A 23444-nucleotide genomic window follows, 5' to 3' on the forward strand; every position below is an offset into this window, starting at 1 on the left:
CCATGCTAGGTATAGAGATGACTGAAATAAATAAATAAAATATAAAAAATAAAAGGGTGAAAGTATAAAAAGGTAAACAGAATGGATAATTCAAGTCACTCTCTTAACAGAAAATAAATGTAGTCATCCTATTTTGTGTGGCCCATGTTTAAGATTTTCTTAAGTTAATTCTATTATTCTGCAATTCATAAACAATAAAAACAAATTCCCACATTAGGGGGAAAATGTGCAATCCAGGAATATTTGCACAGTCTGCCATAAGCCAACAGGGAAACGGTTGGGCACATTATAGTACATCAACTCAACAGACTATAATGTAACCAGTAAAGTGTTTGATATGATGTTAAGTAGGGGGATCATAAAGGATGCATATTCTATATATTTTTTCATTCTAACTAATATATAAAATATTATTTAAGGGGCAAAAACTGGAAGACAACATGTATAATAAAATCAAGTGCCATCATGGTTCTGGGGCTAGGATGATCGTTCCTTCTTTATAAAAATTCTTTAACACTATCATACTCACGGTCATTGGGTTTTGTTTTTTTCTTTTTTGATTTTGGTTTGTTTTTTCAAATGAGTAGGGTTTCTATATAATAATTACAGAGTCACAGTATGGCTATCCAGATCAGTGATGTTCAACAGAAATACAATGCAAGCCACATAACTATTTTAAATTTTCCAGGAATCTGACTGAAAAGGTAAAAATAAACAGATGAAATTAACTTTAATGTCTTCTTTAATTGATTACAACCAAAATATTATCATTTCAATAATCATTATTTTTAAAAAAGTACTCATGAGGGGTGCCTGAGTGGCTCAGTCAGTTAAGCTTTGGACTCCTGGTATCAGCTCAGGTCCTGATCTCATGGTCTGTGGATTTGAGCCTCGCACTGGGTTCTGCGCTGTCAGCACGAGCCTGCTTGGAATTCTCTCTCTCCCTCTCAACCATGCTTGCTCTCTCTCTCTCTCTCTCTCTCTCTCTCTCTTCTCCTCCCCATCTCTCTCTCAAAATACACTTTAAAAGAAGTTCTCATGAACTATTTTACATTTTTAATTAATTTATTTATCAGTTAATTAATTAATTTATTGGTATAATCTTAGAAATCTCAATTCATACTGGCCACATTTCAAGCACTCAGTAGCCCCATGTACCTATCAACTATCATACTGGATAGTATAGGACTAGGCTGATCTCTCACCACCCAAAATAGCGTGATAATAAAAAGTTAAATATCAAAACATTCTCTCTGAATTGATGGGTGACCACAATAACTGGGCAGCCCTCTGCTCACAGAGACAGGCTGGACAAGGGCCAAGGGAAAGGAACTGAGGGTCTGATTACCTTGTGTAGTTCTCTTTGTATCCAGAAATATCATCATTGGGAGATCGCAGTCTTCGCTGAGACGGTGCCTCCAAGTGCCAATAGTTGATGCGGTTTAGGAACATTTTTGCCAACTCAACTATTGTTTGCCTTTCTTTGGCTGGCAGGTGACTAAATTTGTACTGCACAAAGTTATTCACGCCCTTAAAAGGAGGGAAAGCAATTTACTCATATAGCTTTGCAATCATACGATTTCTGAACACCCACATGGCACCATTGATGGTTATTAGCAAAGGAGCAGACATTTCTCTATTCACAAAGGCTCTTCCTTTTCCCTATTAGAAAACAGGAATGCCCAGAGGGAACTGTACCATAGATCACAGTGGATGAAAAGCGACAAGACAGAGAAGCTGTGAGTTGCTATTCTATGCCTGCTGCGTTCCTCAAACGTTAAAGAGAAAATCAAGCTCACAGGCTGAAAAGGTCAAAACCTTTGAAACAACAGAATAGGACTATTTTGTAAACTAATTCTTGCTGCACTATCAACATAGACCGTATTATGATGAGGTTCCTGGATAAACATTATGTTAAAAAGGATTACCAAAATTTCAATCAAAAAGCTACTACTAGCATGTCTACCATTGAACTCAACCATCAGATTTTAAATGCTCTACTATCACTCTTTTGGCAACCTTACCAAGAAAAAAAAAATTCTTATTCAGAATTAGCAGCTTTTAAAAGAATCTGGATTAATTTAATCTTTCAGCAGAACACTCCCGTCTAATCTAAGTTCGAATAAAAGAACAATGAATTCTTGTTTAATAGAGTTTGGAGACAAAATAAAATTTCTTCTACTGAAAACTGACTGATAAAAATACATTTATTTTTAGGGACTCTGATGTCCTATCTTCTATAATAATTCTCATCAAGAAATTCAGTCAAGAGAATTGGAGATTGATTTAGCCAAATAATGGTAGGCTAAAAACTGACTCTGAGGAGTGGTGTAACACCTCACAGAGAAAGTCTATCCATGTCAACAGATTCCCTAAGTAAGCCGGTTTCTTTCCAAGAATCATAATGTAACAGGAAGTCAATTTCTGGATGCAAAATCTCATTTCCTATTTGTGTTTTCTGCTTGACTTACAATGTTTTTGTCAATGCTCCTGAATTCCCTCACCTCAATAGTCTTTTTCAGATAGTGCCAAACAAAAGGACAAAGACTTAATTTTAAAACGTTAACACCAAGACAGAGCACATTCCGCGTGTTCTTTACCAACTACATGTTCTTAATTTTTCCTTCTCCAAACACACAGTGAATTCTGAGTATACAGCAACCATAAAAGACAAAAGCTAGATCATTTATTAAATTAAGTGTTCGCTTGTGATGCAAAGGGTCCCAGACAATTTCTCCACACTCAGTGAACATCTCTAAGCTGGGTATAGAAGATGGAAGGAAGACACGTGTAAAGATGGAAAGAAGATTAGGTTCACTCAGCCTTAGAGCAATAAAAAAGGGCATCTCTCTTTTTTTTCCTTTTTACCTGTTCAATACTAGGTTTTTCAAAAGGGGGTTTCTTCTCCAAAGAGCCTTCAACCACAGGTTTTCCTCTTTGTAAAATAGACTTTCTCAAGAGCTGCAAAAAAAAAATCATTAAGAAAAAGAAAATCAATGTCCCCCTCTCTCTCACACACAGACACACACACAGCCTCTGAAAGGAAGTAACCGTATTCTAATTATCTTAACTACATGTAAATAAATCCTTAAATCAATAAAAATGGGTGACCATCAGGTAACCCAAATTTGCCTTCACACCCATGACCAGAGTGATGAGAAACCAGACCCCTTTCATGTTCTGTGCAGCTGAGCGTACCAGCAACAGCCAACAGGACCCTCTCTCCTACTCATCTCCCTTCTCTCCACTATTTCCAGATTCCCAGTGACCCAGGGGCCTGGTGTGGAACACGCACACTTTGCACATGCCCATCTAGGCCAAAGCAGGTGCGCTGATGCTCCGGAGGGTTTTATCTAAACCCCTGAAAGGCAGAGATGCATTCTGCACCAGTGAGGCCAGGGGTGAAAGATGTCTTTAGCGCCGTATGCCATACGCATCATCTAGAGCCCAGGCCCTTCGGGAAGGAATTCTGTAAGGCTCTCAATTGCCAACTTTCACTGCTGTGGTCTTTTCTCATTTCCTTTCCATCCACAGAATGCAGGCCAACTGTTCTGGCATCTCAATGCCCACAAAACAAAACACTGCTCTTAATCCTTGCCACTGGAATTTAAAGCCCTCAAAGAGCAAATATCAAGAGAGAAGAGGGACCACAGAGTCACTAATCAAGACCTAATTTGAAAATAACTTTGGTTTTGAAATCCTTTACCTTCAACCTTTGCTTGATCTTCCATAACCTTTACATAGGGACCAATCATGATATAAACACACATTTATTTAAGTTACATCTTTCCCTCCTTTCTCCACTTACTGCCTCTTCAATGGAAACAAGCCTGGCAACCATTCTCCCGGGAGTTAATGGAAACGGAAAAATGGCCAAGATTGAGGATCCCCATGTGTTCCCCCTGGACCATGTTTTACAAGGGCCTCAGTTCCTTCTAGGGGTGCCATATACATTATTAGCATGGGACATTTCTTGATCTTTTCAAGGAATTATGCCCATTTTTACAAAAATAAGTAAGCAAAAATGGTAAGTCACTATATCTGTTTCTAAGGACATGGAAAGCTTGATCATAAAATTTAAATACAAATAAATTCTGGCTGCCTACTTTCTGTACCCAGTTAAAATAAGACCTCTTGGGAACTCGGTCCACCGGGGCTTTCCAAATGGAGATAAACTAATGGATTGGGGAGTTGCAGAGTCTCAGTTTCTTCATCTTCATCGACAGAGCTGGGATAAGTGGGCAAATGAAAGACACTTAACACTAGCAGCAAGCATCAGCATCCTTCCCTTTGCCAGGCAGTCTGCATGGTTCTTTGTATGTCTCATCTCCTGAAACACTCATAACAACCTTCTGAGGTAGGTGCTGTTACTGTCTGCACTTTACAGACACAGAAACTGAGGGAGAATGACTTGCCCAAAGTCACACTTTGTATCTGATGGAGCCAGGAGTCAAACCCAGGTAGTTGAGCTCCAGAGCCACCCTCAGCTTTACAAGACAGACAGCTTTCCCCTGGGTTTATTTTCAACCTCTAAGCCTGAAGTTTTTAAAATGCTACTTAAATGTGTAATACATTTAATTTTAATTTAATTAATGAGACATATAAGACACAGGAACTGACTTTCAAAAGCTAAGGGATAGATGATGTATTATTTATTTGCCCAAAGAGTGACTCGGGGGGAGGAGGGGGAGAAGGCTGAAGAGGTTAGATTTTGTTCCCATGGGCAAACTTTATTTGCGCTGTTAAAGGCGAGGGAGGTGAGAGAGAGGGAAAATGCACTTGAAAGCAGAGCAATGCTTCCTGGCCTGTCTGGTTGGTTAGAAACGGAATCGAGAGGAGGCTGGCAGGGTGGAAACTTGATGCAAAGTGTACTTCCAGCAGGGTGGTGGGGGCTGCCGGGCCACTTAGTTCCAAGACAGGTAAGAGCTGCCGTCATGCAGACTTTGTTTTTCTTTGACTCAGATCTTTTTCCAAAGAAGCTCTACACGGCACGAACCTGCCAGGGTTCAGTCTGGATGACTCAGGCCTCACAGCCATGTCAACAAGTTGTCACCTGGAGTAGCCTAGTGCCTGCTGATGGCAGTGGGGGATTCGGCCGCTCATTCTCTTTCTGCCCATGCCCCTCTTCTCTCTTTCTCCTCTCCCTCCCCTCCCGTTAACCTTTTTAGAACTAACATTCCCAAGGGGCACCAGGGTGGCTCAGTCGGTTAAGCAGCCTACTTTGGCTCAGGTCATGATCTCACAGCTGGGGAGTTCAAGCCCCATGTCAGGCTCTGTGCTGACAGCTTGGAGCTTGGAGCCTGCTCCGGATTCTGTGTCTCCCTCTCTTTCTGCCCCTCCCCCATTTGTGGGCATGCTTGCTCTCTCTCTCAAAAATAAACATTTAAAAAATTAGAAAAAAAGAATATCTCCAAAACTTAAAAATACAATTCTGACTCCCACACCTGTCTCCTATCTATCCCCAAGCCTCCATTAGTACTCCCCCCAGAAATGAGAAGGGAAAATTATGTATCAAGTAAATTCACATTTAAAAAAAGAGGGGGGCGCAGGGGTGGCTCAGTTTGTTGGGCGTCTGACTTCAGCTCAAGTCATGATCTCGAGGTCAGTGGGTTCAGGCCCCACATTGGGCTCTGTGCTGACAGCGTGGAGTCTGGAGCCTGTTTCAGATTCTGTGTCTCCCTCTCTCTCTGCTCCTCCCCCTCTCATGCTCTGTCTCTCTCAAAAATAAATAAATGTTAAAAAAAAAATAAAGCTATGGGAATTGGGCACAAAATTTCCACTGAGATTCCTAGCAGCCAAAGCAAAAGAGGGAAATCAATGGAAAAGTTTTCTATCCTTGTTACACGAAATGAAGCATGGTGCTCATTACAAGAGGCAAACTTTGGGGAGCCTGACTCTTGACTTCAGCTTAGGTCATGATCTCACAGTTCCTGAGACCGAACCCCCACATCTGACTCCATGCTGATAGTGCAGAGCCTGCTTTGGATTCTCTCTCTCCTCTCTCTGTCTCTCTCTCAAAATAAACAAGTATCAAAAAAAAAAAAAAAAAAGAGTTAAACCTTTTCTGGCTATAAGCTCTGAAAGGACTGTTTTGTTTTCTGTCTTTGCTTTTAAAAGAACCTTGTCAGTATTAAATAGTACAACATAATCAACAGTGCCTCAACAGCAAGGTGTTTTTGTTTTTCATTATTTCCTCTGTCGGCCACCTTTAAAAAATGTTATTTTTGGCAACCTGAACTTTTTGTGTCTGTTCCCACCACCAGTTCCTCTCTCACACCTGTCCATGGTGACAGCAATCAGAAACTGGGGAGGGGCACCTAGGTGGCTCAGTGGGTTAAGCGTCCGACTTCGGCTCAGGTCATGATCTCATGGTTCATAGGTTCAAGCCCCACGTCAGGCTCTGTGCTGACAGCTCAGAGCCTGGAGCCTGTCTTCGGATTCTGTGACTCCCTCTCTCTCTCTCTGACCCTCCTCTGCTCATGCTGTCTCTATCTCTCTCTCTCAAAAATAAATAAAACATTTAAAAAAAAAAAAAAAAGAAAGAGAAACTGGGGAGACAAGGATCTGAGGAGAGCGGATGGGTGTGATCCAAGTGCAGGTTAGACAGAGTCGTGAGGAAGCAGCTACAGGGAGCCGCAGCAGGAATCGCAGCAGGAATCAGTGACTGGTGTCAAGGAGACACAGAGCACAGTGCTGAGATGCCCAAATTTGGAACTTCTTGATTCCTCCGCTCCAAGTGTGAGAGTCAAAGCCCTGGTGCCACCCTCCAACCACATCTCCTCCCACCCTCTCCCCTCGTTCACTGGGCTCCACCACACAGGCCTCCTTACCGTTCCCACATCACATCAAACTCACTTAGTGCCCAGCCGAGACAGCGGTCCTTCTGCTGCCTGGAAAGCCCTTCCCCCTGTCCCTTCTCAGCAATGACTCCTGTCCCCCAGTTCAGGTTCCTGCTCAACTCTGGTCTCCTCAGGAAGGCTTTCTCAACTGCCCTTCCTCATCAGTATGTCCCCCCACCCACCACCATCCCTGCCATTCTGATTCCACTTACCCTACTTTGTTTCTCTTCACAGCACTTATCACCACCTGCAAATATATTATTTACTGGTTGATTGTCTGCCTCTTCTACTGAAATGTAAACTCCATGAGGGCAAGGACTTTGTTCTGCCCACTGATCTATCCCTCATGCCTACATGAGTGCCATGCACAGACCAGGTGTGCAATAACATATCTGGATGGATGAATGGATAGGCGGGTGGAAAGAAATCCATGAGCATAAGCAAATCAAGACATTCAAGTCTGCATACAAATACGAAGGCTCTCGAGGAGAGTGATGTGTTCAGCACATGGTGGGTCACTTTAGAGACTCCCTCATGGAGAAATGCATGCTTCCACAAACTGCGGGCAAAACATATCATGAGCTGAGAGCCTTCCCTCCCACGACCTGGGGTATAGAAACTGAGCACATCTGAACAATGAGAGATAGAAGAAAAGCCTTTTTAAAAGGGTGAAATCTCACCTTAAATAGATAGAAATAAACTTGTTTGGTATCTGCATCTTCTTCCCTGTGGACGCAGGTAAAGAGATATTCCACATCCAATACGATTCCCAGGAGTCTGTTCATTTCTTCCTCTGACACATTTTCCAGGTGGGAAACATGAGCAGCTGAAGACAAAGACCAAAGTTACATTATGTGACACGTCAGTTGGAAACAGCAAACGTTCTCGACTTTCAAACAGAAGGGTCTCTCTCAAAACCTCCGGGGACACCAATCCATAAGGTTGCATTGTAAACAGATAAGAAATTTCTGAACTCCTGAAAGATCTAAGTCTTCTCTCAGTGTCAACTTATAATTAACAGACTGTCCACTCGCTGAGTCCTAGCCTCTGCCTCCACGACCAAAAATGGGCCGGCAGCTAACATGTTCGAATAATGTATACTTTAAGATCCAGACCTTGTCGGCACCAAGTCTGGTCCTCATAGTGTTAAATTATTTTTTTAATGGAAATATAGCTGAGGTGCAACATTTCATTAATTTCAGGTGTCCAATGTGGTGATTCGACAAGTCTATGTTACGCTATGCCCACCAGCAGTGTAGCTATCACAATATCTCCCGCTATATTCCCTGTGCTATACCTTTTGTTCCCAGGATTTATTCATTCCATAACTAGAAGCGTGCACTTCCTCCTCCCCCTTTCACTCATCCACTCACCCCCTGTCCTCTGGCAACCACCAGTTTGTTCTCTGTATTTATGGGTCTGTTTCTGCTTTCTGACAGTGTTAAATTCCTATGTTTCCACATAAGAATATGGCAGGTCTCCCCGTGCCTGTGAATAGTTCAGTGAGCCAAGAATATCATATTAGTGTAAAAAACTGAATAATGGCCCTTTGCCTCAGACTTTCTAAGATGCAATAAAATCTCACTATCATTGCAGCCAAGTCCCAAGACCTATTTGAGCTTCGGATTCAGTGCCTTCCGTGATCAAGCCCCCAACCTCCTTTTCCTACCCTTGTTCTGGAAGGTCTATAGTTAGTGACCTAGCCATCCACCTTCTCTCCCATGCCCCTATCCTCTCTTCTACCCAAATCCAGTCCATTTAGCAAGGTTATTACATTTAATCCTCAAACCATCCCATGAACAGGTACTAGGAATCCCATTTGACAACTGGAGAAACTGAGGCTCACAGAGAATGGATGCTGTTTCATCCAATGTCACTTAGCCAACCAGGTAGACGCAGGGTCTAAAAGTAAAGAGTGCTTGACCCAAATTCCAAATTCTCTACAAGCATACTTTTTGTTGACTAGCTGATTCACTTCAAGTCCTTTCTCACTTGCAAAGGGTTCTCTAGGTAAGCCACTCAATAATCAGCCCCTACCCCAGGAGCTCTCCTGGGTCGGGATCCTGTCTTTCAACTCTGCACCCCCAGCATTTATCACTCTGCTTGTCCAAGAATAGGCACCAGCACTTCGAGGGGAAGCCTCTCGGGTACAGCTCTTGGTGTGCTGGCTTAAAAATGCTTAGACACAGAAGTGTTTGAGATGACTTTTAAAGAAAGACTAAACCATGTAGAAGACTTCCCTTGCCTTCTTAAAAGGAGATGGAACTCAAGATTATTGAGGAATACTTGTTAGGTGTCAGGCATGAGTCAATCTACCCTGTACTCTTGTCATTAAACCATGAAACTCAATCAGCAGACTGGGACAGAGGGGATGCTGCTGGCACCCTGGCCTATCTCCTTCCCTTACCACTTCAGGTACACCTGTCCTCCAACTACTGGCACTCTATTTCTCTCCATAATGGCTTTTCCTGTCGTTTTATCTGCTCTGCCATCCACCTACCCCTCAATAACAGCCTTCAACCCAAAACCAAGACATCAGCCTATAAATAAATACCCCAGATCCTTCACCCCTCAGGCTGAATAACTGGCTCCCAGATTTCCCACTCCCGACCCAAAATTAAGTAGCAGTTACCCAAGGTGGGAGCTGGCTCAGTAACTCATCCTTCCTTGGCCACTTTTTCCTCAGTTCACCCTTCTACTCCCCTAGCTTCATGCAAAATAAACTTGTCTTAGGATCTGCTTCTGAGGAGCTCAAACTAAAACATGCGACCGAAACCATTTTCAGAGACTCAAGAGGATTAAATACCAAGTGGTTGAGACTTGTAAATGGTCCATAAGGAAGCCAGATTAAAGAACTCAGGATTAGAGAGGCAGAGGCCACCCAACATTCATTTCTCATGTGGAAAAATAACAGCAAGGCAGAGAGATGGGCCCAAGGCCACAGACCACTGGTAAATCAGTGTGATGTGCTGTGTGTGCTCACGCACGCATGTGTGCACCCCAGAGAACACTTTTAAAGGTAAGAGGAGAGGAAAGAAATTTGGTTATCTGTCTGTGCTAGGTACTGTGGAATAAATCTAGTGGATACATCTAAACTAGAACATGCCAACACTGTATCATCACATTACCAACTAGAACAAGAGTAACTGACTAAACTATTTCTCAGAAGTAAGTAGCTTGTATCATAGAAAAATTACAAATATATGTATGTGTGTATAAACAAAACATTAATATTCAAATCTACTACTTTCTACTTGGCTATACAATATGTGACTTCATCATTTCCTAAAAGATATCCAAAATTAGATTTCTTTTTAGGTACAATGTTTACCAGGTCACCTTTTTTTTTTTAGTCTGTGCAAAATTTTCCTTGAGGTCAGTCTGGAGCCTTTGGGACACAGGCCTCATTCTGAAGACAAGTAGGTCAAAATTTTTATGTCAGTTATTTACAGAAATAATTTTACTGAAAACTGCTTTTGCCTTGCTTGTCATGTTTAATTGCTTTCCAATGATAAGCTATGAAAGCAATCAGTTTATAACATAACATCAATTTCTCCAGATTCTCCACAATATGAAACAATCTAAGGTGCTAACATAAGTGGGTTTAACTCATGGAAATATAAGTCATGATTTATTTTTAAAACCCATGGTTCACTTTCTTTAAGCCACAAAACACATAACTTAAATGAAGTGTTTTTTATTTTATTTTTTTTTACTCCATGCCCAACCCAATACCACTCTTGAACTAATGGCCCTGACATCAAGACCTGAACTGAGATCAAGAGTCAGATACTTAACAGACTGAACCACCCAGGAGCCCCAACCCGAATGAATTCTTAATTAGAATTAGAAAAAGTTGCTCCAATTGAAACAGAGGTAGAAGCATCTATTTTCAGAAGGCGAGGTTGGGGGGCATCCCCTCCCCATGCTGGGGCTCTACAGTTTGAAAACCACTGTTTAGAACCATCTTCCAGCATATTCTGAAAAGCAGACATTAAAATGCACAAGGAGGAAGAGCTGAGGAAATTTCTTTCTTTCAGATTCTGGCCATAATGAAATCCATGATCTCTCCTCAAAGCTGTGTGTGTAAGCCAAAGCACAAAGGACTAAGGAGCGGAGGCTGGGAGGCATGGGGGTGAAATGGAAGAGCAATTTCCCAGAAGGAGGGAGGGAAAGGAGAAAGGCTGTGTTGGGCAACTGGGGCTCAGGTCTGCGGCACCAGAAGGTAGGTATCTCCTCCTCTGGGAATAAAGGAAAGGTGGGTCTGGGGTGAAACCAGCCCCCAGATTCAGGTGACCTTCCTCACTGTCTCTCAGAGTAACCACGTTTCCCTGTTCCTACCCTGCTGGTCACTGGGATCTCACGCCTAGAGTACAAAATAGCCCCAGACTATTTCCTCTGATCCCAGGGTACTCTTCCTAAAACACCACTTTCTACAAACAACCCCACCTTCACCAAATCCAGAGACAGACTCTTTCGGGCTTCTGACCAGAACTCGATAGGACTTAGGAGCCCACAATCAACCCCAACCCATGCAAACACCCAGGTGCATGTCATGCTCACTGCAAAGCTAAACTATTTACTGTACCGATAATCAACTCATATTTAACTAAAACAGGGTCATTCATAATTGAAAGAAACCCTTCTTTCAATTTGGAAAGTTGTTTATGTTTCAGTTTGGAAGCACATTATTAAACACAAAAATAAAAATCTGTAAACTACCTTGTACAAATCTCTAGCAGTTAATCTGCCACAGAAATCTGAAGCATTGCTATTTAAAGCATTTGTAGGGAACCCTGGCTGGCTCGGCTGGTAGAACATGCAACTCTTCATCTCAGGGTGGACAGTCTGAGCCCCATGTTGATTGCACAGATTACTTAAAAATAAAATCTTTAGGGGCGTCTGGGTGGCTCAGTTGGTTAAGTGTCTGACTTCAGCTCAGGTCATGATCTCGTGGTCTATGGGTTCGAGCCCCAGGTGCTGTGCTGACAGCTCAGAGCCTGAAGCCTGCTTCGGATTCTGTGTCCTCCTCTCTCTCTCTGCCCCTCCCCCACTAAATGCTGTTTCTCTCAAAAATAAACATTAAAAAACTAATAAAAAAATAAAACCTTTAAAATAAACAAATAAATAAATAAAGCTGTTATATATGCTCCCTACTTTACCTTTCTCCCCCAGTAAAGTTTGCATCAATGTAGACTATCAACTGTGAGAGCATAATGCGCCTTCCCCCCACTCCTGCTTACAGTGAAGAATCACTCTCAGTAATTAAATTAGTCTTTTGAAAATTAATGAATCCCCCCACTGCTTTGATTTGCATTCACTGAAATGCCCTTGGAGGTGTTTGTTTTTCAGGTTACAGGTCATTTGTATTTGTTCTTTTGAGTACTATTCATGTCCTCTGCCTGCTTTTTTTTTTAGGATGTTGGTCTTTTTCTTCCAGCCTTAAAAAGCTTTATGTCCTTCTTATTCATTATAAATGCTCCTGGATTTTGTTTCAGTTTGGGGTGGGTTGTAAAGGAATCNTTATAAAGTCAAATCTCTGTTTGGCCTTTCTTTAAGGCCTTGCTTGCAAAGCTCTTCCTTACATAAACAGAAGATGACAAAAATGTATGTATTTTCTCCTAGATCTTTAACAGGTTACAAATTTTTTTTTTAATTTTATGTTTTATTTTAGAAAGAGAGAGCAAGCAAAAGCAGAGGAGAAGGTAAGAGGGAAGGAGAGGGAGGGAGGGGGAGGAGGAGGGGGGAGGGAGGGAGAGAGAGAGAGAGAGNAGGACACTGACCAACTGAGCCACCAAGTGGCCCAACAAGTTTGTTTTTAAAGTATAAAACATTCTTCCACCAAAATGCCAATGTCATAAAAAACAAAAAAGTACAGAAAAAAAGAGCTGAGGGGCTGTTCCAGATTAAAGGAAACTGAAGGGACCTGCTGTGAAACTGTAACTTATAATAAGAAATACATATCTAGTCTTTGTCCCCTGTCCTGGCTCACTGCTTCTTCCTCCCCCCCTCCCCCTGCCGTGGTGCTTCTAAAACCCTTGGAATTTCCTAAGAGAGCACTAATGTGAAAGGAGTATCTTTTGTTATTCATAACAAGTCCCCTGCAACCACACCTGAATTTATGTCACCGACCTTTTAGAAAGTCCCTATGGATGCGGGCTGGTTGCCAGGGGAACCAAATTAGTGACTAAGGGTTGGCATTTTCAGCCCCACCTTCTCTACCTATGGTGGGAGTGGGGAGTGGTCTCGAGGCAGAATCGGCCAGTCATAGGCAAAGATATAATCAATTGTGCCCACAAAGGCCCAGCCTGAAGGGGTTTGGAGAGGTTCCAGGCCGGCGAACACAGGAAGGTGCAGGGAGAGTAGTGTCCTTGGAGCTTCATGCTCCTTTCCTCTCGCCTCTCTGAACCGCATCCTTTTTTTATGTTTTTATTTATTTTGAGAGAGAACAAGAGCGAGAGCAAGAGCGAGAGAGAGAGAGCGTGCTTGCACAAGGAGGAGAAGAGTAGTCAGAGAGGGACACAGAATCCCAAGCAGGCTCCACACTCAGTGCAGAGCCTGACACAGAGCTCGAACTCATGATCTGTGAGATCATGACCTGTGCCGAAATCAAGAGTCAGATGCTAAACCAACTGGGCCACCTGTCCACCCCTGGAAACAGGTCCTTTTATGATAAACCATCAAGCAGATAAACTGTTGTCCTGAATTCTGTAAGTTACTCTAGAAAAGTATCCAATCCCAGGAGGGGGGCATGGGAATCTCTAATTTACAACCCGTCAGTCGGAAACACTAGTAAAACTGGGACTTGCCACTGGCATCTGAAATGGGAGGAAGGAGGGGGAACTAAGCCCTTAACCTGTGGGGTCTGCGCTAACTACAGGCCATTAGTGTCAGAACTGAGTCAAAACTTGCGAGACACCCTGTAGTTGTCCACTGGAGAGCCGGAGAACTGCTTGTGCGTAATACCGCACTCATTCGGTGCCAGAAGTGTCTGGAAAATGTTGATTGTGAGCAGACAAACTGTTTTCCTTTCACATGACAACTAAATGCGCATGTGATTCTAGACGGGGTGCTTAATGTGAAGGACAGTATCAGTCGGGGCCAACTGATAAAAGTAGAATACAAACAGTAGATTAAAATATCACATTAATGCCAAAATATAGGGACAGTAACTGAACTGAGGTTACGTAAAAGACTGTCCTATTTTTAGTAAATACACATTGTAGTATTTAGGAGGAAAAAACCATGATGTATATGCAACTGATTTTCATATGACCCAGGAAAAAAATAATAAGTATATACAAATACACACAGAGGCCCCTGGTGGCTCAATCGATGAAGCCTCAACTCTTGATTTCAGCTCAGGTCATGATCTCATGGTTCATCCACCTGGAATTTAATAATCAAATATAAAGGACCCTGTTTTCATGTCAAATAGTCTTCCAAGAACATGGCACAAAGCATCAATATAATTACCCAAAATTGGCCAACCCTTTACTGGTGGTGGGAAAAGCTTGCTCTTTCTGGCAGGCCATCGTTTCCCCCAGTGTCCATTATGTGCAGAGGACAGGGGGACGCAGAGGGAAGGTGTGAGCCTGAAGACTGGGGCGGAGGGGGTCTGCTCTCTGCTCTCTTCATCTCTCTCCAGGAGGATGTACCTTGGCACCTCTCAGTGCAGCACCCGGGGTGCCACAGACAGACCTGCCAGAGGCCTGCTGCCAAGGATCACGGTGCAGCTGTTGCCTGGCCGGGAACAGGAAGCACACTGTCACCATGAGCTGTGACCCTCGCTAAGCTCTGGCTCCATGTCTCACTGGCCTGCACTTCTGAAGACAGCCTGGCTGTCCTCACATGCGCTGCGGCGTGAACAGGCAGCAGCTGGGCGGCAGCTAACGCGTCTGCGCTCCCGTGGACCGGAAAGAGAGCAAACGGCACAGCACCCGTGGCATTTGTCAGCTGTTCAAATAGATTTCCTTGCTCATGGGAATCTGAGGTCATAGCTAGAAGAGGTAAAGCAAATTCCTTCAATGAAACCTTCGGAATTGACTAACGTGCAAAAGTTGATAATTTACAAGTGTTTTTCTCTTTTGTAATCTCAGATCTGGATGGGAAAAAGAGACGTTTAAGATTAAGAGCCCTCCAGAGGAGTTCAGTCAGATAGATGCAAAATATAAGCCACCTAGGGACATATATATATTCTAGCAGCCACTTTTTAAAAGGTGAAATTAATTTAATAATACATTTTATTTAACCGAATATATACCACATTATTCATTTCAACAAGTACTCAATGTAAAAAATTACTAATATTTTGCATTCTTTTATAATACTCAGTCTTCAAACCAGTGTGCATTTTACACCTGCTGTGCTTTTCAAACCAAGCTAGCCATGCGTGACTAGTGGCTACTGCTTTGGACAGATTTTAAACTATGAAAGCTCCCCTAAATGCTACCAGCTATTTTTTAGTATTACTGAACTCAGTGAGTGTTTATCAATGGAAGAATAAGCCCAATTATGCCCAAGGAACTGACTATATTAGGAACTAGAGAAAAAGTCCTTAACCTTAGTCCACTTCAGAAAGCCTGCAATAAACAGTTATATAATTATATATTATATAATCATTTATGATATACCTTAGATATATAATTAAAAGTAGTTCTAGTTATGCAAGGAACGTTGCAATACAGCTCCAAGAGGCCTTGATTCTCTCCACCAAGTTCTAGACAAGTCAAACCTTGGAGATGAGCAGGGTTCCCCTGGAGGAGAATGAAGGAAGGACACTGCAGGTAGTGTGGGCCTCCACATCCACTGTAGAGGTGGGAGAAAATATGAAGAACCTTCAGAGGGGTGCCTGGATGGCTCAGCCACTTAAGAGTCCAACTTCAGCTCAGGTCATGATCTCACAGTTTGTGGGCTTGAGCCCTGCATCAGGCTCTCTGCTGTCTCTGCTTCAGATCCTCTGTGTTGCCCCCTCACCCCCCGCTCCTCGCCCTGTCCCTACCCAGTTCATGCATGCACGTGTGCTCACATGCTCTCTCAAAAATAAACATTTAAAAAAAAAAAAAAAAAGAACCTTCAGAGAACATGCACCAGAGAACATGACCTGTAGCCAAAATGCAGCACAGGCAGCATGGGAGGGTGAAGGCTAGACTTCAGAGGCCCGATAATCCCGCGTGCTCAGCAACAGTTGAACTTCACTCTAAGAATCATAGGAGGCTCAGAGGGGTTAAACAGGAGAACGCTTAGATCAAATTAGATGGCTACTCTCTTGGGAAGCCAACCGCACAAGGATGGAGCCAGGGATTCCAATGCTGCTGCTGCCGCAGATACAAACAAAGAGCACAGAGAAGAAACCTGAATTCAAGGCAGAGCTGGAAGGAAGCACAGGAGAGAAAATCAACGGGACTTCATGATCCAAGGAAGATAGGGAGAAGTAACTCACATTAAGTAAGCAGGAAAAAAAACTACCAGATTTATCCCCTTGACTCTACTGTATACCAAACTCGCAGCTCCTGACAACTCTAAAGTCTATGTGTAAAAGATGGCATTAGAAGAAAAACAGGGGCGCCTGGATGGCCAGTCACTGGGGTATACAACTCCTGATCTTGGGGTTGTAGGTTTGAGCCCCAAGTTGGGTGGAGGATATTACTTAAAAAGAAAATCTTTAAAAACAAAACAAAATGGAGGACATATAGCCAAAGAAATATGCTGTGTCACAGATGGCCATGTCAGTGTGCTGGACCCCATATTTCTATCCCTTGACATCTGCACAGGACACACATACATGGGAACTAGAAGTGACTAAGTGGTGGAGGTCTGTGCAGTGTGGTAAGGCCGAAGAAAATGTATTGGGTCAATGATTTACCCATGATTTAAATGTCTGAATTAGTCCGTGAGAAGAACACTGGTAGTACCTTCGTACCTCATACTATTCAAGAAAAAAAGCTCTAGTGTATTTGGTTAATGCTAGTGTTTACTTTCCTTAGAAAGTTTCTACTGTAAATAAGTGAGTAAGCAGAGGTAACCATAGGGAAAAAGAATCATCAATTTCTACCACTATAATGTTTAAACAGGAGTGTGTCTGTGTGATGTGTGTGTCTGTGTTTAACAGGAAAAAGTGATGGCATTGGAAAGGTAACCAAAAACCTCCTACTTATAACTGCAGAAAACTATCACTAGTCAAATTTAATATTCAGTATGTCCTGGCACAGTTCAGAACAATGAACTTGAAAATGACAACAAAAATCCCAATTGTGTTTGATCACAATGGTGCGTTTCCTCTTTCCTGATCATAGAAGCAGACTGCTATTCAAATAAGCAATCCCCAAATAAGGAATTTTTATTAATATTAAAATAAGGAGAAATGCTTGGGCCAATGAAGTGCTTTGTTACATTTCTGTAGTCCGAACTTGACTGTCCCAATCCCAAATAACAAACAATTTCAGAGAATGAACTAGAATGGTCTAGGCCAGTGCTACCCAAAGGAAATAACCATAGGTGTAATTTTAAGTCTTCCATGAGCAACACTGGAAAAAGAAATGGGTGAAATTAATTTTAATAATATATTTTATTAATCCAATATACCTACAATACCATTTCAACATATAATCACTATTAATGAGACAGCTCATGTTTTTTCACACCAAGTTTTCAAATCTGGCATGTATTTTATACTTACAGCTCATCTTAATTTGGAGTAGCTATATTTCAAGTGCTCACTAGCTCATGTAGCCAGTGCTATAACACTGGACAGCACGGGTCTAGACTAGATGAGTTCATTCTGTGGACGAAGACCCTGAATCACAAATGGCTTGGAAAAGTACTGTGCCAGGCCTAGAATTCTGGTTTCCTAATTCACAACGGAATGTTCTTTCCACTTGACCAGACTGTCAGTCCTATGTTTTGTACCCAGGAGACACAGAAGAGTGTCCAGTGATGGCAGGCCAAGGACACCTGGGATGGAAGTCACTGTCAGGAGACCACATAAAACCAGAGTTCACTGTCAGAAGAAAATGTATGGCTGAACCAAACAGTATCTGACAGCAAAGCAACAGAACAGACATCATCTCGATCGATAAGCCTGAAGGTTATGTGTTGATAAGCGCGGAATGTTACATGTTGCCACATGTGTATGATCACGGGGGACTAAATGTGGAATCAGAACAGTGTATACAAATTAAATATATTTGAGAATTCAGGCCTGCGTGATTTCTAACAGAATTCCTTATACCCTAATCTCTACTGTTGGCAATATTTAATCTGCACGAATAGGAAAATATGTGTGGAACTTGATTTAAATACTCTGGCAAAACAAAAAAGCGAGGGGAGGAAAATTGGAAAATTTTAATAATTATTAAAGCTCCGTGATGAGTACGAGGCACTTACTAAACTATTCTTTCTACCTTTACATACTGCGAACTTTTCCATAATAAAAAGTGTTTTAAAAGTAGAGAAGTATAAATAAGGGAGAGGAAACATAACCTCAGAGAAAGGTTTTCTGGAGCCCTGATACTAAGACCAAAAAAGAAACTTTAAGATTCTGCCACTAATTCCAAGAGCACTTGAAAATGTACAGACATTTCAATTTTAAGAAAGTAGACTGAAGAGAGAGGTAAAGTAGGGTGGGGGGGAAGGTGGGGAAGGAGACAAACACCAATAACCTCAATACCCCGAGAAAATCACTATCTGCAACTCAACACAATCCTTCCAGATCCTTTCCTTGTTAGCATGTATTTTTTAAAATGTCTATTTTCTAAACTGACAAAATGAGATCATACTCATCATGCTCTTCTTAAATCAGCATGCCTTCATGGGAACGACCACCGTCCATGCAGTTCTCTAAGGGTGCAACTCAGGGTTGAGCACGTGACCCATGCTACGCCAATCAGATACTATCCTCTTGGGATGTAAATGCTCCTAAGCCAATACTCACAGGGACAGGGCAGATGGAGCTCAGTCACCCAGTGCGGGGGTCCTGGACAGAAGGCCCACAAATTTCTGCAGCTGAGATCCCTGAACAAGACTGAAACTGGGTTTCCCTTTGTTTTCAGCTTCTGGAAGCCACCTTCTTATAAACATTGTTTTCTTTAAAATTTTTTTTCATGTTTTATTTATTTCTGAGAGAGAGACAGACAGGGAGAGAGAGACAGAGAGAGAGACAGCGTGATCAGGGGAGGGTCAGAGAGAGAAGTAGATACAGATTCGGAAGCAGGCTGCAGGCTCTGAGCTAGCTGTCAGCACAGAGCCCAACGTGGGACTCGAACCCACGAACCATGTGCTCATGACCTGAGCCAAAGTCGGACGCTTAACTGACTGAGCCACCCAGGTGCCCCTAAACACTGTTTTCTTATTTAAGCTCAGCAGAATTCATACCTGCTGGCTGAAGTTAAAGAATGGGTAGTATGGTAATACTACTACTAACAACAAGAAGAGCTAAGAGAGATGCATTAATTTGCCAGGTACTGTTCTAAGATTTTTATGCTTTATCTTATTTAATCCTCACAACAGTCCCATGATATAAATACTATTACTAACTCAGTTTCAGGGCTGAGAAAATGGAGCTCCAGGTAGATTCAATAATATGCCCCAACTCACAACTACTGGTTGTAGAGTCCAGATTTGATCTTGGGCTTGTGGAGCCTTAATTTAGTCCTAAATTATAAAAGCTCCAATTAAGCTACTTTATGACTTGTTTTTTTCATTAATAATATGTTAAGAATGTCTTTCCATATTGGAAAATACATCATTTTTAATAGTCATATTGAATTTTATAATATAGATTGTCATAATTTAAGCAATTATCTCCTACACTGGAATACTTAGGTTGTTTCCAGTCGTTTAATATGACTAAAGCTGTAATGACTGTTCTTTTAGTTTTATTTGAGGGCACATCTTAACCTACAAGTAGGTTAAATTTCTGGCATGGATTTGCCAGGTCAAAGGATTATGTACTTTTTTCCCTATTCTTGATTATGTATCAAATAAGGGTATTTGTTTTCAAAGCTAGTTGAGAAATATAAAAGGGAACAAAGTTAGCTTTTCTTTGATAAAGGCCATTTCTGCCTTTGGGCATTCATGTGTGTTTACATGCTCAGAATGGAGACAATCTGCTCAGCTAAGAAAGAAGACTCTGTTTTTAAATGTTAATTGATGTAAGATAATTGGATTTCCCAATCAATACCAAATACAGTGCAAGCCCAGTGCTTAAGAAGTTCCTGAGCCAGCTTTTTATTGCATCATATTTCCTGAGGCAAATTCTAAAGGGCACTCGCTCAGGGATCAATTGTGGAAAAGGTAAATTATAAAGCAAAGGTGTTTCTGTAACTCTTGGAATCCTTCCTTTGCACTGGCTTTTTCAAAACTCAGTACTTCCATTATTCCAGACACCAGTTATACAATGATGTAATGTTGTGTTTATGGTATGTTTATTTCTTGTGTGAGATCAATGCTCTCTATTTCCTTTCTCAGAAGGTTACTTCAGTGCACTAACTTCCTGGGAAGATCATATTATCCACTTTTCTGCTCTGTGAGTATTGAAATACTCTCCAGCTGAGTACAAAATAAACCTTCAGATGTGGCCTGACAACTGCCACCTTGAAGGCTCCTGCTGCACCGTTTCATATCACCAGGAAGCTTGAAAGAAAGATGATGTCAGAAAGAAGCCACCTACTTACAAATGGTCAGGGGAAAAAAACGCTTCAGTGATAACGCCCTGCCCAGAACAACACTGGACAGTAAACAGGACATGGAGACATTCTTTGGGAGACTGCATAACGGAAGGTGCACAAGTAAGTAGAAGATTCCAAGATGATCCTTGATGAACTAGAATTTTAATATGTAGGGAAAACTACCTGTTAACTTTTCTCTACCAGAACCAAATACAATTTTAAAAATTTTATCTTAAAACCGGTATCAGGACAAGAACATATTAGCACAGTCCAGTTGAGTAACTCTGGCTGAACCTATCTTTCCAAACTGAAATGATTATCTTGCAGGGATAGATAAGAAAGTTGAAAGGGAAAACATAAGTAAACATTCACCAAACACAACCCCAATGAAGAAAGAGCTACCAGGTGCAAAAATATAAACCATATAAAGATAAAATGAACCACTTGCAACAAGTTCAGGGAATCAGAAAATATAATAATAATAATAATAACAACAACAACAGCAGCAATTAGACAAAGAACCAGTTGATTGAGGCTTAGACCCTGGAGATCAAAGACCTTTAGGCTCCCACCAGAACGAATGAGGACATGTTACACTTTATTCTAAGCCGCTCAGTGGTCATGGCCCATCCTACCCAGCAATCCTCCAGTGGAATCCAGCTCTTACGGAAGGGGGGAGAGATGGATAAGGAATCGGTGCAAACAGTGCAAAGCTTGTCTCACATTAAGCACATTCATCAGTCTAAATAGACTCTTTTGTTATTGCCTCAATAAGAAGTAAATAGCATTTACCCATGGAATTCAGTAAATCAGAACTTTCAGGCAAGGATGACATCTACGTTCAAGTTCCCTTGAAGATTTAGGAACTCACCTAGGGCATGGCTACAACTCCGGCAGGATTCTGTTAGACTGACAATTATTTGCTGCAGATCAGCTCTGGGGGGAGTGGGAGAAGGGTTGGGATTTTTCCAGCCATTACATTTACAAGACTCCTCGGCCTAAAAAAGGAATAGAGAGAGAAAATTATGTTACAAGCAGCAATGGACTCAACATTTGACGTGAGATCAAAACACACTAGTTATAGGACAGCTACCCTCCTGGCTCCTGACGTAATAACTTTCTACATATGCACAAGAAACAAAAACAGAGAAAAAGGCAAAGTGGGTGTTTGATCCAGGCATTCTGTGTTTTGATAGTTTGTTTGTTTCTTTTGTGCTGGCTGGCATCTGAGTGCTGCGGCTCGGAGAGAGGACCCATACACTCTGGTACCACTGCCCCAAGTTCCTAGGGAGTCCATCCAGAAAGCTCTCCCAGGCAACCTGCCAGACTCCAGAGGTGCCTGGAACACAGCCGGGGCCTCGGCCATCACTGAGCCTTGCAGGTTCGAAGGCTCCCTTTGCAACTCTGCTCCACAGACCAGAAGGGAAACCCGAGAAACTTGAGGAAGTTAGCAATCTTAAGGACTTGAGGCGGGACACACCCAGCTAAAGCCCATTTGCTGGCTTCCAGGTCCTTCCCAGTAGGCTTCAGCTTTAGAAATGGAGAGGGTCTCACCGTGTAGTCTGGGATTTCTAGCTATGATATTTCTGAGGTTTCCTCAACGAGAACACTATTATTTATTGTTTTAGCAATACTTACTAGATATCTTCCATACTGTCCACACTTCCCTACCTTCCTTAAGAACAGTAAATACAATTTAGCCTTTTTATAGTGACCTGGGTTATAAAGTGTAGGACGAGGGATAGAAACATATCAACTATTTTCAATTGTAAAAATAGGGATAGAAAGATATTAACTATTTTTGATTGTAAAAATAGCATGTAACATAGCTGACTAATTGCGGGTGAGAGCCTTCTATGTACACTGTCCAATATGGTAACCACTAGCCACATGTGGCTGTAGAGCACTTGAAATGTAGCTCGTCCAAACTGAAATGTGCAGCAGATATAAAATACATACCAGATTTAAAAGACTAATGCAAAAATAAGATATCACATTAATAATGTTCACACTGGTTACATGTTGAAACAGTAATATTTTAGAGGCATGGAGTTAAAGATATTACAATTTATTTGACCTGTTTCTTTTTACTTTTTAATGTGGTTGTTGGAATATTTAAAATTACATATGTGGTTCACATTCTACTTCTACTGGGTAGCACTGGTCTACAAATTACATAAAATTTTGTGCTTCGGCTTTGTGTTCCATCTTTGATCAGAGGGTTTTTTTCTTCCTGCTTCCCACCACCTCCCACCCCGCCAGCCCACGAACCCCATAGCAGATGACTGAAGTCAGTAGAAGTCTAATTTGTAGGAAATTGAAGAATGGCTGCTACCTTAACCTCGTACAGAAAATTCTCCAAGACAGGGACAGTTTCTGAAGTCTGCGCACATATAGGAGAATAAGAAAAGAAAAAATAAATAATTGGCAAGGCAAGAAGGGCCAAGGTGAATGAAAGAAGGAAAATATGTTTCTAAAGATAAGACCTTATGCTTTTGAAGATAAGTCCTTCGCTGTGGGCCCTGCGCATGTTGGCAAGCCCAGCCTGACTGCTTCTCACATTTTATCATAATGAGGATGGAGAAGGCAAGACCAAAAATAGCAACTTAACAGCACAACCCCCAACGAGTAGGAGCTCAAGTGACCCTCTTTTGTTTGGCCAGGCTTCAGGCAGGATCTGACTATTAAACACCACTGCTCAGTTACTAACCTGAACTGGGCCTTGAAATTCCCTGCAATGAGCCATCTACTTCTTTAGAGACTAGAAAGGTCTCAAGGGCCATGTTGTTGAGGAGGACTCTCATTTCAACTTGCGTCTAAGAAAGCATCACTATAATCTTTGTAGGGATGGAGGTAAATACCCCCATTGTGGACTGCTTCTCGCCTAGCAGTGGAAGAGCTACCCAAGGGACTCCCACAGCCTCTGGCTTTTCCGAGC

General features: G+C 42.0%; 1 protein-coding gene across 1 annotated transcript in view; it reads right to left on the bottom strand.

Moving 5' to 3' along the window:
* The window catches only part of KAT2B (lysine acetyltransferase 2B), a 99425-nt gene that overhangs the window by 44654 nt on the left and 31327 nt on the right, over positions 1–23444 (bottom strand). The window contains exons 3-6 of the mRNA XM_077750914.1: positions 21378–21504; positions 7520–7665; positions 2869–2961; positions 1349–1530 (exon numbers count right to left, since the gene is read on the bottom strand). Of these exons, the coding sequence (XP_077607040.1) occupies positions 1349–1530; positions 2869–2961; positions 7520–7665; positions 21378–21504 (548 nt within the window). The remainder of the gene's footprint in view (positions 1–1348; positions 1531–2868; positions 2962–7519; positions 7666–21377; positions 21505–23444) is intronic.

This window comes from Crocuta crocuta, unplaced genomic scaffold, assembly GCF_008692635.1.
Source record: "Crocuta crocuta isolate KB4526 unplaced genomic scaffold, BGI_CrCroc_1.0 scaffold279, whole genome shotgun sequence".
In the NCBI taxonomy this organism is placed as follows: Eukaryota; Metazoa; Chordata; class Mammalia; order Carnivora; family Hyaenidae; genus Crocuta; species Crocuta crocuta.